The 17,820-nt window shown below is 38.8% G+C and overlaps 1 protein-coding gene across 8 annotated transcripts in view; it reads right to left on the bottom strand.

The window, feature by feature from the left end:
* The window catches only part of LOC132110825 (bridge-like lipid transfer protein family member 1), a 71,815-nt gene that overhangs the window by 21,230 nt on the left and 32,765 nt on the right, over positions 1 to 17,820 (bottom strand). For 7 of the 8 annotated variants that reach the window (XR_009424684.1, XM_059517806.1, XM_059517809.1 and 4 more), the window contains exons 25-57: positions 17,427 to 17,707; positions 17,098 to 17,336; positions 16,819 to 17,014; positions 15,634 to 16,429; positions 13,957 to 14,027; positions 13,694 to 13,867; positions 13,314 to 13,434; positions 13,088 to 13,234; positions 12,875 to 12,996; positions 12,575 to 12,759; positions 11,789 to 12,010; positions 11,495 to 11,706; positions 11,234 to 11,385; positions 10,405 to 10,555; positions 10,139 to 10,291; positions 9,559 to 9,799; positions 9,012 to 9,157; positions 8,702 to 8,927; positions 7,302 to 7,466; positions 6,988 to 7,151; positions 6,719 to 6,894; positions 5,424 to 6,139; positions 4,683 to 4,928; positions 4,479 to 4,572; positions 3,656 to 3,706; positions 2,190 to 2,396; positions 1,866 to 2,095; positions 1,530 to 1,759; positions 1,295 to 1,400; positions 947 to 1,044; positions 664 to 849; positions 367 to 535; positions 57 to 268 (exon numbers count right to left, since the gene is read on the bottom strand). Coding sequence is in view for 7 of the 8 variants with exons in the window: in XM_059517806.1 (XP_059373789.1) it covers positions 57 to 268; positions 367 to 535; positions 664 to 849; positions 947 to 1,044; positions 1,295 to 1,400; positions 1,530 to 1,759; positions 1,866 to 2,095; positions 2,190 to 2,396; positions 3,656 to 3,706; positions 4,479 to 4,572; positions 4,683 to 4,928; positions 5,424 to 6,139; positions 6,719 to 6,894; positions 6,988 to 7,151; positions 7,302 to 7,466; positions 8,702 to 8,927; positions 9,012 to 9,157; positions 9,559 to 9,799; positions 10,139 to 10,291; positions 10,405 to 10,555; positions 11,234 to 11,385; positions 11,495 to 11,706; positions 11,789 to 12,010; positions 12,575 to 12,759; positions 12,875 to 12,996; positions 13,088 to 13,234; positions 13,314 to 13,434; positions 13,694 to 13,867; positions 13,957 to 14,027; positions 15,634 to 16,429; positions 16,819 to 17,014; positions 17,098 to 17,336; positions 17,427 to 17,707 (6,885 nt within the window). In the remaining variant the exon portion in view is untranslated. The remainder of the gene's footprint in view (positions 1 to 56; positions 269 to 366; positions 536 to 663; positions 850 to 946; positions 1,045 to 1,294; positions 1,401 to 1,529; positions 1,760 to 1,865; positions 2,096 to 2,189; positions 2,397 to 3,655; positions 3,707 to 4,478; positions 4,573 to 4,682; positions 4,929 to 5,423; positions 6,140 to 6,718; positions 6,895 to 6,987; positions 7,152 to 7,301; positions 7,467 to 8,701; positions 8,928 to 9,011; positions 9,158 to 9,558; positions 9,800 to 10,138; positions 10,292 to 10,404; positions 10,556 to 11,233; positions 11,386 to 11,494; positions 11,707 to 11,788; positions 12,011 to 12,574; positions 12,760 to 12,874; positions 12,997 to 13,087; positions 13,235 to 13,313; positions 13,435 to 13,693; positions 13,868 to 13,956; positions 14,028 to 15,633; positions 16,430 to 16,818; positions 17,015 to 17,097; positions 17,337 to 17,426; positions 17,708 to 17,820) is intronic. The other variant, XM_059517808.1, reaches the window with a different exon arrangement.

Here is a 17,820-nt window from a genome sequence, read left to right as displayed (position 1 = left end):
ATGAATCTAAACTTTAAAATGAATGAAAAATAGATTGTGTATCAGTGAGGATCCACCTGTGTGGTGCTGGTGATCGGCAGACAGATGCCCAGGTCATTGACCGTGAGCTGCAGGAAGAGAGTGCTGAAGGCCTGGACGCTGGTCTGCTGTATGGCTGGCAGTTTGTCTACCACCTCTTTGGTGGCCATATGAATGTCCGAGTTGAGAGCCAAGCGTTGTTCCTTCCAGTTATCATAGGCAGCCTTATAGTTCAGCCAGAACAAAACAGCTACAACAGACATACAAATACACAATTACAAACCAAAAAAAATTAAAAATCCACCAATGAATTTACATGAAAAAACTAAACGCTAGGTGTAGACTGACCTCTGTCAAATGCTACTGGCTGAGCAAAAACGATAGGACGGTTGAGTGTGATCAGGACAGCCTCTTTGTCAGAGCTGCTACTGATCTCCTCCTGCAGAGCATTGCGCAAACCGATTCGAGTGCGGAAATACGCCACCTGGTGGAAATCTGACCCAGCCTCCTCATACACCTGAAAGAGACAGTGTCATGACAGCAGTGAACAACTGATAGTTTGCACAACCTTCCCATTCATCAACAAGAAAGTATGATGACAGCATTGAATACCAGCATTTTTTCCGTTTCTGTGACCGTAGCTACCTGATGTTTGACGATTTGCCCCAAAGCCAAGTTGAGATCCACTTGACATTTCCCAAAAAGCTTCAGGTAGTTACTTCCTGTGGGAGTAGTCTTGCACTGAACCCGATTGGACAGTTCAAGCTCAATCCAGCCCGTCTCAAAGCGCACCGCCCTCATAGAAGGAGTGGTGGCTGTCATTTGAATCCCCTACAACAACAACAACAACAACAACAACACATGGAAGTCTAAAAGGTCTGCAAGTTTCACCAAAATAAATAAACGCACAAATTAAGGAAATACAAACCTTAAATGTCAGATTAATAGAATAAAGCAGGATTTTAGGTTTGTCACCATCTGTTGACACATCATGTTCATTCCATAGTGGGATTGGCTGTTCCCCTCCTACACAAACAAACACATATCACACAGCTGCTGTCAAGCAAAGTCAAGTTAAAAAAAAAAATGATAACAAAACAAGGCAAATAAATACATACATTTAAAAAACAATATAATTTTTTTTTAATGGAACAAAAAACAGCAAATAGAAAAACCAAAAATAACATTTAAAATAAAAATAAACAAAACAATAACAAATAAAAATACAAACAGTTGAAAGAGTCATCTATTTATGCTATCTGTTCTTCACACGTACCCGACACCTTCTGGATGACCTCATTGACCTCCTTCATGAAGACCTTCTGAAGGAAGACTAGATGGTTGAGCAAATCTGTCGTCAAGTTGTGTTCGAAAGATCCAATCTAAAAATGACATACAATGATATATATTGTAGTTCAACTGAATCCTTCCATCTGCTGAAACAAACTTGATAATCTAATAATCAAGCACAGCATTTAGTACAATCTCTCACTGCTACATCAACGGCCCACCTCAGCTACACAGCGCAAGTAGTTTCCCTGAAGATAGCTGCTGTATCCTGGGGCCCAGGCAGTGTCGCTGTGCCCCTCGTGCTCCTGTATGATGTACTGTCCTGACATGGTGACAGGAGGCAGTGACAGGCTGGCAGTGGGCGGCATGGCCGACACATCCACAGGGGAAACCTTCGACTGGAAACACAACTTATGACTGGGTAGTTCAAAAGTAAACCGTGTCTGAGCACCTGTGAGAGGGAGACACCAAAGCGTTAACCATTTGTAATTGTTGCATCTGTATTCCCAGGGCACTGAGAGATAAATAAACCAATGTACAAATGGAATTATGGGTACCTGTCATGCCGTGGCTCTTCATGCGACCCATCTTGTATTCAGCTTTGAGAGAGGGCAACAGGGCTGCACCAATAGTGATCCCATCCAGCATAGCGCTGAATTTCAACACTATTGGCTTCTTCTCCAGTCCTTCGGGCAGCTGAGGAAACTCGTTGGCCTCCACTGGAGTTTGATTGACACTCACTTCAGAGGGCTGTGGAGTAGGTGTGTCTTCACGGCTGGGCGGCGGGCTGATTTAAAAAAAAGTGAATTTCATATCGGCAACAAAAAAAAAAAAGATTCATTTAGACACATATGAAAAGAAAGTGCAGAGGTTTGCCTCACATGTTGGAAGGCTGACGGATGAGGTCTGAAATCTGTTTGGAGAGCTGGTGGGAGCTGCGGACCATCATGCTGTGCAGCGTTGCAGGGTGCTGCGGGATGTTGATGAAGATTGCACCCACTTTTAATACGGCAGCGTTATTGGTCTTCAGCCCACGCTGTGCGCTATATAAAGCCTGGGACTTTGCGATGTTACATTTCACCACCGTCCTAACACACAAATACACACAGATGAAACTTAATACAAGCACTCGTTCTGAAATTGCAGCCTGGATGTAATATTGAGCAGTAACATAGAACAATGTCTCTGAAATATGAACAGACAGATACTGGCAAAATGTGAAAAAGTGATAACATCCATGTGACTGGAAACAAGGGAATTACGAGGAGATCTAGATGTATTAATAGAAAAAATGAAAAAGAGTGTTTCAAACTCTGATGGCATGACCATGGACTGTACTCCACACAATACTGGCAAACGCTTGCCAAAATGACAAGATGCAATCAGATTACTTGATGGATACTGCAATTTCCAAAAGTCAGAGTGCACCGGGAAACTAGATTGTGTTTAGGTACCAAAATGCTGCAATGAGCGCCTTTGAGGAGGAACTAATCATTGGATCTGACAACTTTTTCCAGGTCAGAAGCATCAAGTATTTAAAAGATATTCAGAGTTTTGTATGAGGCACATAATATCACATAAACTTAATAACCACTAGCAGAACTTTACAATCTAATTTCGGTTCTGAGTTATGAGTCTATGAAATACTCCCTACTTATTACTTCTGGAAGAACAGTGGAGAAAAAAAAAAGCTTTCACATATTTTCTGCTGTTTCTGTAAAACTGTTCTTGAAGACTACTTTGTCATTAAATTATTTTTTCCATGCCAGATTTGACTGATTTCAGATCAACCTCTACTTAAACGTAGGAATGTATAAAAGCAAAATCAAAATTAGTCAGATGGTCTCTTCCTGTCTAAAGATGCATTAGTGAAAGACTGCATGACTGCCATTTTTTTCCTTTCTAGTACTGGAAAGCTCCGTAAAATAATTAATTGATCAACTGAGGCAGCAGGGCTATGCACGTCATAGTGAAAATGACAATGAAAGTACTTTAATAAAACACACTTGATGAAAATATGATGGGGAAAAGTAACACTGGTAGTTAATGCGTCATCAATATTTGTGAAAAACAAACACAATGGAACAATGCATAAATGAAGTAAATATGACAGTAAAATTAGTGCCATGAGGATGTTGTGAGTTCACTGACCACTGCTGAGACACTATATAATGCTGTGAATCTTTATGAGAGGGATTTGGAGCAGTAGAGCATCTGAATTAGTAAGAGTGAACGGTATATAGCATACATTTGACATATGGAAGGGACTGCAACATACAAATATTATGAAGATGTTATGAATGGTCATGGAGGATTGGACAAGGTTACTAAGGAAACTTAGACATACAGGAACTCCTGCTTGGTTGTGCTGGTAGGTGAGGTTGGAAAATCCTCTAGTCTGCCAGTGAGAGAGGCAGGAAAAACAACAATAAGATGACAGATAGAGAGAAGAGAGGAGAGGAGAGGAGAGGAGAGGAGAGGAGAGGAGAGGAGAGGAGAGGAGAGGAGAGGAGAGGAGAGGAGAGGAGAGGAGAGGAGAGGAGAGGAGAGAGCAGGAAGGTAGAAAAGGGAAAGTTAACCACAGAGAAAACATTTCAAACTGTCATATAAGCCGTGATAAATCTGCACTCTTAAAAATATATTTGTGGATAGAGATCACCAGAAAAAAAAAACAGATCCAAGAATAACTTTAAAATATGATAATCACAGACAGTATGCTAGGAATAAAGTGCATTTTAATGTTAATATATTAAATATAATATATTAAAATAGAAAAGTTATTTTGAGTTGTATTAATATTTCACAGTACTACTGTTTTTACTGTTTTTTTTTATCAAATAAAACTTTTTTAAAAATCTGCAAACTTTAGAACCGTAGTGTATGGATATGAAGTTTTTTCATTGTAGTTAATGTGATTGTTTACTGCGTGAGTTGATATGTCAGAGTCAGACCGATCAAATAAACCGAGCAAAATATTAAGGCACCATGGAGACAAAGTGTCTAAACTCTTCAGGAAACCAACCTACCAACGGTTTACAGTGTTTTGTGAAAGTGGGATTGGATGTATTTAAAAAAATAAAAAATAAAAAAAAAGGAGAGAGAGAGAAATTAGAAACTTCAGTGTAAATGGATTTATATAAAGTGGGCGCTGATATGTGGTAGATACTGACTGTATGTCTGGTGTGATTCCTTCCAGAAGCACAATGTTCACACATCCAATATGAGCCGAGGCACAGGTCTCAGTCATTTTCTGATGGAGAATATCTGCATCAAAAGAACAGAATTTATAGGATAAGGTGTTTTTTTTGTTTAGTTTTTTTAAATACAGTATATTTTTAAATGTTACATTTATTTAAAAATGCTGTTTGATTTACCCTTCATTTTCTCCTTTAGAGTAAAACTGCCATGTATTTTCTTAAGCTCCGCCTCCATGGTCAGTCCTCCAATGTCTGCTTCCAGATGCGTGCGGTTCACCATGCCAACGCCAAACACGATCAGCGTCACATGCTGGGGCTCAGAGCTTACCAAGCTCCGCCTACGACCCAGTCGACTGGGGGGCGTCTCACCTTCAGATTCAAACACTACATGACATGGAGGATCTGCAGGGCTCCGCCCACCCTCTAAAGAGCAAGTGAACAGGTACATTGGGCCAAAAGCAGTGAATATTACCACTGGACATTGAACAATATTTTTGCAATTTGACATTATTTTCATGACAATTGAGTGTTTCCTTTCTCTAAGTCTCATTACCACAATGAGTTTATTTACCATAATGTTCAATACAATAAATAAACAAGTATTGGTGCAATAACCTGTTGTAGTGACTTTGTTGCAATGATATACTTTAATATTAATAACAGATTTTAAACCATAGTACAGTACTGAAAATCAAATAAAAATCCTTTTTGAGAATAAAGTAAAATTAAAATCAAAAGAAAGATATCTGGACAAATGAATCAATCATCACAAATTTTCCCTTAAATAATGTTGCAATGCAAAACAATAATTAAAAAAAGCTTTATTTTCTTATAATATTTGTAATATATTTTCATATTATTTCCCCTTTTTTTGAAATATTTCAAATTCCTAGACAAACACAGAGCAAGACATCCTACCTGAGAGGGCATTATCCTGGTTCTTCTCCAGGATGCCTGTGGGGTCTGATATGAGCGAGTAAAAATTAAGAAGTTTGTACATGTTCTGCCAGCACTCAGCCGATGGCTCGCTTTGCTCTGACACTGTGATGGAGTCAGAGTCATCCATCTGAATGGTCATGTGGTCTGCCACGTCTCGTGAACCTTTCCGAGATACTTTAGACGTCCTTCGTTCCGAGCGACCCAGTGTCCCCCTTCCACGAGGCTCTCGATTCCTGGTCAGCGTGTCTAGGCCCGGGCCGACCACGGTCCGCTTGCTCTTCTGGGTGCCCAGTCGAGCAGCTCCATTCAGGCTCCCACGAGAACTACGGCTGAAATCAGAAGAGCGGAATTCCCGATACGGCCGTGCCTTGGTGGGCGTTGGGGAAGAGGAGCCGGCAGTGTAGCGGTTGAGTTTGATGTCAGTCTGCGTGGCTTTGATGTCATCGATCATCGTGCTGAACTGGTGAATGAGGCGGACCAGGGCCATATCCACGTGCTGGCGAATCGCTTGGCAAGCAAGGGTAAAATGGCAGTGCACACTGGCCTGGGGTCTCCGGCTCAGCTCATGGAAAGACAGTGCGCTGGCAGAGGGAGGGGTTGACATGCACTTCTCCAGGATGACTGCGTTCAAACTGAATGTCTCAATCATCAGGGCAGGCTTGAAATCAAGAGGGGGGAGGTTCACCATTCCCTGCCTGAACACAAAAACATAACATCTTACAATTTTAAATGCTTGAGTACTCCGTAAATAAATTAGCCAAATTTCTAGGTGGGACAGGTGATGTATTAAACCTTGCTTTAATTGGTTGTTCATCTAGCAATGTGTAGTTAAATACACACATTTGTTAATTTAATATTCATTTAATTAAGTAAGAGAAAAAAAATATTAGTCAATCAGAGTTCTTTTTGTATTATTTATAAACTACTAAAGAATTTATTCCGATTTGGATTTAACTTCTATTTTAATATTTTTGTTCTTCCATTTATTTTGTTTTCTTTTGTCATTTTCATTGTTTTTTGTTTTTTAAATATTATAATATAAGCTTAAATATTATTTTAGCTTTACATCAGTAAGCAAAAATGATTTGTAGTTAATAACCACACTGCACTCAATTAATTATTGTGTACTTTCGAGTACATCCTTACATAAAATAAAACTTGCAAAAAAATAAATAAAACAAAAATCAATCAATCAATCAATCAATCAATAAAGTACTCTTTCTAGAATATCTCGAGACAGGTAAACAAAAGCTACCTTGGCAAATCTGTGTTACCTGTGTCCTCGTTTGTTCTTCCTTTCTTTGCTGGTGTCAGAGTCGACAATGTCTGCTCTCAGACACTCAAGAGTTCCACTGAAGGACAGGTGCTCCCCAAAATACATTTTGTAACTGAGTGGAGGAGCATCCTGGGGCTGGATACCAATGTGACTCAACAAAGGCTTAAAAACAACCTGTACAGACAATCCCATGACAGACACACAAACACAATAAGAGTGGGGCTGTAACATATGCATGGTCATAAATAAATGATAACACACACACACCTGTGCGTCGGCCAGCTGCACCGCTGCAGGGCAGAGATTCGTCTCATCTTGATCAAGCAGGTCATCCTGACTCGTGCTGTGCTGGGAGTGTGTGTCCAGTGAATTCTGATCACTGGACAGTACAGTGTTAAAATCTGATGCAGAAGGAATGGTGGGGAGGACTCCTGAAACAAAGAGTTTAAGAGTTAGTGAAGATTTTCAGCACAAATGAACACATTCTAATCACGGTTTAATAATTCTCTAATTACAGCTACATGGACAGACACAGCTGCATGTTCATACAATATGTATCTGTCAATACACTAATCGCTTACCTCCGGTCTGCAGGCTGTTGTGTTGAGAGCGGTTGAGAGGTGAGTCTTGGACGTTGCCGCCTGTGCGGTTGCCAACAGCATTTGACATCCAGTTGTAGAAGCTGACGGAGAATGGCTCCGACAGAAGAGGATGTTCTGTTAACACGTCTGCACCCACACTATTGCCTAGCCAGAAACAACAGACATTTCAAATTAACTAGATTTTTACTTTTCATGCACAAAATGAAGAGTTGTGCTTTTGGTGCAGAAGTCACTATGATGCTCTGTTCTGGGGGATGTTAGCACATTGCTCAAGACTTTATTCAAGTCAAGTCATATTCTGTCAAGAGATATAAGTCAGGGCCCTCCTGTGGTGCAAGTCTGACATTTTTTGGGATACACAACATATCTGTATTATATTGGTTATTTGGTGATAGCACTGTTACTGTACAATAAAACTAAGTATTAAAAACATTGTTTTTGTTAAAAGAAATAAAGCCAAAATAAAACATTACACAATCAAACTATTAGACAAACTAAAAAATTAAAAATTAAAAAAACTATATGAAATAAATTTAAGTTGAAGTACTAAAATTATTAAGAAAAAAAAGTTAATATATATAATATAATATAAACATAGATCAAAGCTAATTCCGTCAAATAATAAATAATACTAAGTGATATTAGAGATTTTTTATTATTCACTGATATCAGATACTGGATATTTAATTCTGTATGCTCATTTCCTCTATTTTACCATTTAGATGACCTTTGCCTTTATCTATTAAAGCTAAACTTTAATAATATGAATAATTTAAAAGTAATCTTAAAAACAGTCCATTTCAAAATGTATATGTTTTTCAAGTACATTTAAAATTTGTTAAGCCTAAATTCACTTGTAGAAATTAATTTGGTTTAAAATTAGTTTTTTATTTTTTATTTATTTGATAAAACGGTGTAAAATTTTTATATTGTTTTACTGGTATCGGCCACAATTTTAATTTCAGTACATCCCTGTTTTATAACTCTGTAAGTCACATGTGACCATCTGAAGTACTGAAAGACCCAGAGGAAAAAAAATACTTACTTTACAGTCCATATGGATATTAAGTTACTAGCAAAAACAATTTATTATTATTTTTTTTTTATTGCGCCACCTAGACATCTACGCTCTGCCGTGAGCACTGGATGGGATTTGGGACCATCCAACCCAGTATGGTGCCTCAGCACTTTACTGGTGTCTGACATTCTCTGGGCAGAAAAACAATACTAAAAAGGAAGAAAAATCAAACCCGAGAGTTACCTGCTCTCACAGGAAATACATATATCAAGAAAATCATCCATCCTCCCAGTTCACATTTTCCCTCCTCTATTATTAAATTGAAAAAAAGCAATAAACTCTGAAAGAAAAAATCATGTACCTGTACGTGTCAGGGAGCTGCTCTTGGCTGCCATTTGTTCGTTTGCTCGATGGGGCGTGGCTTCCAGGAGGTTGTGCAGACTGTGGATGCTTCCTGTTAGGTAGCTTAGCAACGACTCTTTTCTAGGACTGTGATTGGACTGCAGCCCTGTCCGATTGACATGAGCTGGAGAATCAACTGCTGTATCTCCACTCGTGTAGCTCAGGGACTGGTAAGGGTGGGATCCCTTATAAGAAGAAAAAAAAAAATAGCTTTCAGCTTGCAGATTTATTACACACTTTCAATTCTAACAAAAGAGATCCACACAAACCTTGATCTTGTGGGCAGATTCGGTGTGTGTGTGTGATTTGGACAGTTTTCTCATGATCTCGACTCCAGTCACAGGGGCAGAGTTACCAGTAGGAGCAGGACGACTACATACTTCCTCTAAAAGCATCGTATGCTCACTTACAATACCTAAAAACGCACATGAACAGAACAAAACAGATAAACCTCCCAAAAAATACCTTAAATCTGCTGTGTTAAAGTGGTAGTTCACCCAAAAATAATCATTTAGTCACCCTAAAGTTGTTCCAAACCTGTAATTCTTTCTTCTTCTTCACCAAAGAAGATATTTTGAAGAATGTTGATAACCAAACAGTTGCTGGTAGCCACTGACTTCCACAGTGTGGAAAAAAAAACACCATGCAAGTCAATGGCAACAAGCAACTCTCTGGGTACCAACATTCATCAAAATATCTTCTTTTGTGTTCAGAAGAAAGAAATTCATACAGGTTCGGAACAAGGAGTAAACGATGATAGTATTTTCATTTCAGGGTGAACTATCCCTTAAAGTAAAAGGTACATAAGACAACAACCTGCATCAAACTCAAACTCGGCTCCATCAGCGCTGGTGTCACTCTGCAAGGCAGTGCCACAGTCTGGTCCCTGAGTCTGATCAGGCTCGATGGGGTCATGCTCTTTGGGCTTTGGAAGCTGATTGGGTCGTGGCAAACCAACCGCCTTAAAGCCCTGTGTGACAACAATGAACTTCATCCACTGACGAGCAAGTGCCACCAAACCTTTCCTCAGGGTGACCAGAGCAGGTAGTCCATCATTCTGAAAGATAAAGATGAATAAGTAATAAAAGATTAGCAAAGATAACCAATGAAAGAATGTAAAAAAAATAATCTATGCGAAATGAATTAGTATTCCGCAGTTACCACATGCTTTATTGTAATGCATTGTTACTTTTATCTTGTTAAAAAACAGGCCAGGATGTCATTGCTAGAACAATCCGGAAGAACATGGTAAAGTAATTTCAGACTTTAAAGTGGCCAATGAACCTAAAAGCCTTGGAATGAGCATCAACAAATCAAGAATTCAACAATGTAGTAGCATAAATGAATGTACTGTAATAAATGTGCAACCGTGTATTTTGCAAACATGTCTACTTACCATGGTGGCCTCTTCAATAATGCTGTAATCAGCTTGCTGCAGGTAACGATGTAGAATATTACACAGTAAGCAGGACGGATTCTCGTGAAGATACCGGGCTCGCTTTGTAACGCGGTTATACTTGCTGCGAAATGGAAAGTGAATACTCTTTTTCTGTTGGGATAAAGCACGAATACATGTGACATTAGGCCAGTTAAATTAGGTCCACAGTTGTGCTGAGTAACATTGCAAGTCTAGGGATATTTAGCGGTATTAACAAGTCTGACCTCCAGGGCCTCAGTCATTATGCAGCCCATGACTGCACACACACGCAGTGTGGCCTCCATGTCCAGTTTCTGCAGGGAGGATTTCAGCTCATCAATTGGAACCAACCATGCACCGACCGCGGGGGTCGCAGTACTCAACAGATTCAACTGCCTGCAGACACATTCACCAACATACACCTCATTAGCCATACAAACACTGATCCATGATTCGCTTTGAACCGAATCGAAGACTTTGCAGCCAAGCATACACAATATACATTCCCTGAAAATAAGTATTTGAATATATATCCTAAAACAATGTAACATTTTTTGTACATTTTATTCACAGTCATCAAATTCATTAATTATACCTGCCATAGTTCACTCTGCTTTCTGGAAAAAAAACTATATATATTTGTGTGTGTGTGTGTGTGTGTGTGTGTGTGTGTATATGTGCATATACCTACTTAACCATATTTTAGGGTACCCAAAAGTGAGCTAAACCTGATAAAATCTCCAAAACCCCTCCCTTTGGGGACATCCTAATTTGAAAAACTGAAATAAAAATAAACAGTTTTTAAAAGTGTTGTTGTTATTTTGTTTGTTTGTTTTTTTTATTGAAAATGCAGAAAGTTTTCTGTGAGGGATAGGGTTAGGTCGTGGGTTATGATTATAAATTCTATAACTACCTGTATATAAAAACAATAGAAGCCTATGTAACGTCCCCATTTAGAAAGCTACGTAAACGTGTGTGTGAGTTAATATTTCACTTATTTTTCATGTTTAATTTCTTTTTACTGAAAATCAAGATGAACATGATTACGAAATTGATTTGCATGTTTGTGTGTACCTGGACATGGCTGGAGCATGAGAACGGATGTTGGTTGGCGCAGCAAAGCTGAACCAGATCTCCTTTATAGTCAGCTTCATACTGCTGGAGTCAGGAGGAGGAGGCAAGAGGGGAAGGTCCTTTTTCAGATCATCTGACTCCACTCCCTCATCCTGCAAAGACGAACATGAGTGAAAAATAATATGGGAGACAAAGACCCAAAGAAAACTTATAGAATCTCAAATGGCGATTAACTATACATGAACAACAACATATGAGAACCTGATCGTCAGAGTCTGAGTTGTTGTTGGGCTCAGAAGCAGGGCTCTGTGCATCATTGGGCAGGTTATCATCAGATACATCAGTGCTGTAGCCACTTCCTGTCTGAGAACCACTAGAATCGTTTGATTTTAAGGCTCCATCCCTGACCCCGCTGTCGACCCCGCCCATCACCCCAAAAGCACTGTAGAGCACGGCTCCTGACTGCCGCCCACCTGAGGAATAGTCAGACATGCATTTCACACTCCTGAAATACAAATGTTTAATGCTATCCGAAATTCAATGTGTGTATAATACCTTTGACAGTGAGGTTCTCAATCCCACATTCAAACATAATCCAACCCCATTTCTCAGGATTGGCCCCAGAGCGAGCGTGGTCAGGGGTGTGGTCTGGACCATGATCAGTGGAGACAGAGGGCTCAGTCTCATCCACTAAAACAAAGTCGTCAGTTTCCTCCAAACTGAAGAGAACCTTGGACTTCTCAAAAGGAATGGCAGTGATGGCACAAGCTCCAAGGTCTGTTACAAGCAAAAAATAATAATATTAATATATTTATATTTATATATATTTATATATATATATATATATATATATATATATATATATATATATATATATATATATATATATATATATAAATGTATATATATATATATATATATATATATATATATATATATATATATATATATATAAATGTATATATATATATATATATATATATATAAATGTATATATATATATATATATATATATATATATATATATATATATATATATATATAAATGTATACATATATATAAATAAATATATATATATATATACATATATATAAATATATATATATATATATATATACATATATATATATATATATATAATATATATATAATATATATATAAATAAATAAATAAATATAGATAGATAGATAGATAGATAGATAGATAGATAGATAGATAGATATACACAATTACAATTTCAAAAGGCATTCAAGTAACAAAAAATATATATATATTTGAATATTGAAATCACAATATTCTCAAGAGACGTGTAATAAATGAACATATTGTATGTGTGTACCTGATGAGTCCAGGCCACGGAGTTGGCTGTGTATGCGGTGTATGTTGAGTCTGGCTGCGATCTCCTTGCCTTTCTCAATTCCAGCATTAGAACGGAGAGAACCGCTGGACTGCGGTGCCATCTTAGATGCAGACGAGAACTTCTCCATCATAACAGAGGGCTTTTCTGTGTCCTCCACTATTCCCCTACAGATAACACATTAACAGACAGGGCACAAAAAAAGGTAAAAAAAACTTAAAAAATGTAAAATAATAAAAACATGCAATGTAATGTAATATATGGAGAGAAATCTGCAGTTACCTATTCATGCGCAGCTGAGTAGCAATCCGGTCAAAACACAAGGCCACCAGAGAGACGTGTGTGACACTCTTATTGGACGGTGAACCTTCTTCAACAGACGCCTGAAGCACACAGAGGTTCACCTGCAAACAAATGCACATACATGCACATTATTTTCTCCATATCTCCATGACAAGATTTCTCTCTTTCATATGCACACACACAGAAAGATACCTTTGGGACAGTCACGTTAGCTTGCAAACCCTTTATCTTCACATTGTCAGGTTTGATTGACAGGTCGGTCTGTCCATGAGGTGTGCTCAGAGACCCAGGGGTGGTTCCCTCGGTCTTAGATATTTTGTGCTCTGCTTTTACTGTGCTCTGGAAAATGCAACATTCATCATGATCACATTAAGGTCTAAGTGTGCTGTCACGTCTGTGTGTTGTATTGATTACTTACAGACTCAGAGACAGTGGATTTGCTGATCTGATACACTTCATTAAGCACTTTTCCATGCAGGTCATCGAGGATTGATGCAGGGTGGCGAATACTGGCAAAGTGAACCATCGACTCAATGTACCTGGAACAAACAACAAAGAGAAATTCACGAAAACGGTGACATTTATGAAAGACTACATTAAATCACCTGATAAGGAAATTTTCTTTTCTGTTTCCTATTTTATCAAAACATACTAATGGGCTTTTCATGAGGGCTTGATCCTTTTTTAATCAAATGCCAAATTTTGTGAATTTTTAAGAGTACACTAGCAAATAAATGACCTGAAAGATAATCATGGCACCACAAAGAGGGTGATGTGAGAATTGCTGTGATGTCTGACCTGTCTAGGGCTTCAGCTACTAAAGGAGTCAGAACCACATTGACTGCCCCTTTGACTTCTATGATGGCTGTGGTTCTTGTCTGGGCAAGAGGCTGATCAACAGTCCAGTCCTCCATCACTGTGTCCTCATCTGTGTTGTCCATTGCCTGCTTGTCAAGTGGTGTGTAAGGTGTGCTGCACATAAATACACACAAAATGCATGCTTGAAATGATGTTTCATGTTTCTGAAACAACCACTGTTGATTTATGATTTCTCGTATTACCTGTTAATATCACCCATGAGATGAATTCCTCTGTCCAATAGTGAGCTGGCAGACAAACCACCCTTCACCATCTTTAAAAGAGCACAAATACAATTAGCAACAACAAACAATGAATGAACAAGCAACATGCTCACACAAAGAACATGTCCAGATCATATTTTACCCAAATGTTACTCTCTGCATAGAGGAAAAATCAACGTCATGACAATTAAATGGACAGTTCACCCAAACATAGAAGTTAGCCCATGATTTATTCACCCTCATGTCATCCTAGATGTATATGACTTTCTTCTTTCAGACGAATCCAATCTGAGTTATATTAAAAATTGCCTTGGCTCTTCTAAGCTTTATAATGGCAGTGGGTGGGTGTTTCTGTTCAACAGTCCAAAAGAAGTCCAATAAAGTGAATCCATCCATAATAAAAAGTGACTCACACAGCTCTAGGGGTGAATAAAGGCCTCATGTAGCAAACTGATGCATTCTTATAATAAACGTATCCGTAATTTAAACGTTATATCCACTTTTCTGTAGCTTGTGCCAACTGTCGTCCGCAGAAGATCTTTCAGAGCAGATGACGTAGGATTTTCTCATGAAAACCAATGCTTGCTTACAGGAACAAAGGAAGCAAAGTTTCCTTACTTTAGCAAAGGAAAACCATTCTCCTCTTAGCTTATATCGAAATCTGACATTTTTCTTTAAAAATCCTCATTTTGTACTTCTAATTGGTGAACAGTGTTTTGTCTTGTTCTCTCCTCTGCACTTTCTGCTCATCTGCGCATGTGCTAGTTTGAGCAAATTACAGAAAAGTGGAAAAGTATGTTTTAAATAAGGATATGTCCCCTACAAGAACGCATCGATTCGCTACAGGAGGCCTTTATTCACCCCCCGGAGCAGTGTGAGGCACTTTTTATTATGGATGAATGCACTTTATTGGACTTATTTTGGACTGTAGAACAGAAACACCCTCCCACTGCCATTATAAAGTTTTGAAGAGCCAGGACGATTTTTAATATAACTCTAATTGGAGTCATCTGAAAGAAGAAAGTCATATACACCTAGGATGCCTTGCGGGTGAGTAAATCATGGGCTAACTTTAATTTTTGGGTGAACTACCCCTTTAAGCAAACCCACAGTAGCCTAATGTATTGTAAAAATATAAATTCATCCTCAAACTTTACACTATACATTACACATGTCCATATATCTATAAATGAACATTATATTAATATGAATTACTATTAATAATTAATTTTATATTATTAATAATGACATTTATGAAAATAATTTTGAAATTATTATTTTATAATATATATACACACTTTTCAATTTATATAGTTACAATTTTAGATTTATATTGATTTAAGGAGAGTGCTTAATTTCCAAGAAAATAATATTTATATTAAAACATTGTTATATAATATATAGTTCATTTTAGATTAATTTAATTTACATTCACAAATGACTATTAATTTAGGAAGGGTTGCTTAATTGTCAGGAAAACAACAATATTTTGAATTTATAAATAAACTTCATTTTATTTTTACGAATCATAGTTCTTTTTTCCTTGATATTGTTGGTGAAATATGACCTGGACATTTCTTTATAAGATTCATCCAGTTCAGATTCCGAACTGCATAAATAATATATAACAATTAAGGAAAAAGCTCAAATATTAACCTTAAAAGATGGGATGGACAGCTGATCAAAGGAGGCGGAGCTCTCCTCACTTGTGGGCGTATCAAGGTCAAGTGGGCGATGCAGTGATGACTTAGATGTTCTCTTATTGGTTGGCTGCTTAACAGCCCAGTTAGAAACATGATAATGCGCAAGGTAATTTTGGTAACAAGTCATTAAAAGTGGCTGTGCTGTCAGGAGGCCAGGCTCCGCCTTCTCAGTTTCAATGGAGCCCTCCTCCTCCAATCCTAGTGCAGAGACAAATGAGGCTTGGGAAGTGTGGCTAGGCAGCGGAGGTGGGCGGGTCTCAGCGATTGACAGAGGTCCTTCCACACTGTGGTATATAGATGTACGACTGTGTCCCGCGTGAGGCTGACCCTGCTGTCTTCGCCTGCGTTTCCTCCCTGGATAGGTACCTGGACCTTCATCGCTACTGACTGGCTCAAATTCCTCGTTAGCGCTAAAGTAGGCTTCACTGTCAGCCACAGACATGGAGGAGTCAACGGAGCGGTACTGATGGAATGTGCTAGAATCAGCTGATGGAGTGAAAGGAAATGAACCGTAGCTTCTTCTCTGCCTTGGCGAGTCTAGAACGTTCTCGTCGCTACGGGAAACCTCGCTGCTAAACTGCACACCAGTAGGAGGCGTGGCTTTCTCTGCAAAGGCTGCAGCCGATAGGCTCTTGGTGCTGCCGAGGCGAGCTGATTGGACAGATGACTGCCGCTTGATAGGAGAGCAGCGTGGAGAGCGCAAGGATGGACCCTCAGGGATCGGACCATCAGTGGCTACATTCATTAACCTAAAAGCATACACACCGTAAAATACACATCTAAACACTAAAACCAAAAAGTTTTTATTTTGAACCAGTTTCATTTAAAAAATGGATGGATACATGCAGCCACTGAGAGAATAAGAGACTTCTTTCAAAAACATTTTGAAAGATTTTGAACAATAGTGGACTTAATGACTGATCATTCATATGCCTGCCAGGAGGGCTTATAGGAGCCCTTTTCCACCCTATATTAAAAAAGTGTGAGATGAAGTTTAAAATAAGAAATAAATGGAAATTGTAAGATATAAAAATTTCCAAATGCAAAACATGAACTCACAATTGCGATATAAAGTGGTTATAATAGGAGTGGAATTGTCCTACAGCATATGATACAGGAGCACATGTGTCTGACTCACTCTGTAGAAGGGGAGGGACTCTCTCGTTCTCCAGCTAACAGAGGCAGGGCAGCACTGGAGGAAGAGTTCTCCTCAGAGGAAGAGACAGAGCTGTAAGAGCGTTGAGGTACGTGGAGACTGAGGTGCTGGCCACGTCTCTCCAAGTCCACCATCGGAGCAGGGGAACACGTGTCTCTCCGCATAGCAACTCCTTTAGCTGTAAGTAAACCAATCAATAAGTACAATTCGCTTGACAATCAATCAGCATCACAATAGTAAATAACCACAAACAAAACTTACAGTCAGAAAGTTTGGGAATTTCCTTAGTGACGATCCATTCTCCAGGATGTAATAATGATTGTCCATAGGACATATCACTTTCTGCACTGATGCTAGAGAAGGCAGAGCTTGATGAGGGTGTGATTTCCTCCAAGCGGAAGAAGTCACCAACCGAGCCGCCGAAAAAAAGGCATCCACCAAGACAACCACAGCGATTACGGCTTCGCTTGTATTTCTCCTCAGGCCAAAGGAACCAAAGTCTAAAACACACATACACACACACATAGGAAATATGTTTGCCTGCACATCAAGCAATAGACAAATTTAAATCATAAAGGATATTCATGAACCTTTTTGTTTTTATGTCATGAAGCTCCAGGAACTGCCTCTGGACCTCATATTTGGCTGGATGGTCAGCAGCCAATGCCACATCAGCTGTAATGAGGTTAAAGCTCACTGAACCAGCTTCGAGCCAATGAGACCGTCGAAGAAGGGGCTGAGGCAGGCCAAGCCGTGCAACTTCCTGTTGCTCGATGAACTGAGCGATGACTACGTCTTGCAGAACGGCACTGATGCCTTCGCTGACAGCAGCTGTGTGCAGATTACATGTGGCCAACCGCAAGGCTCCGGTCTGACGGGCAAACATATGTACACCACTGGTCAAAAGTTTGGAATAATTAACATCATTTAACGTTTTTGAAAGAAGTTTAAAAATACAGTAAAAACTGTATATTTCTATTTGAA

The sequence above is a fragment of the Carassius carassius genome, chromosome 30 (genome assembly GCF_963082965.1).
Source record: "Carassius carassius chromosome 30, fCarCar2.1, whole genome shotgun sequence".
Taxonomy (NCBI): domain Eukaryota; kingdom Metazoa; phylum Chordata; class Actinopteri; order Cypriniformes; family Cyprinidae; genus Carassius; species Carassius carassius.
The sequence above is the reverse complement of the archived record's forward strand: the minus strand, read 5'-3'. Positions and strand labels throughout refer to the sequence as shown.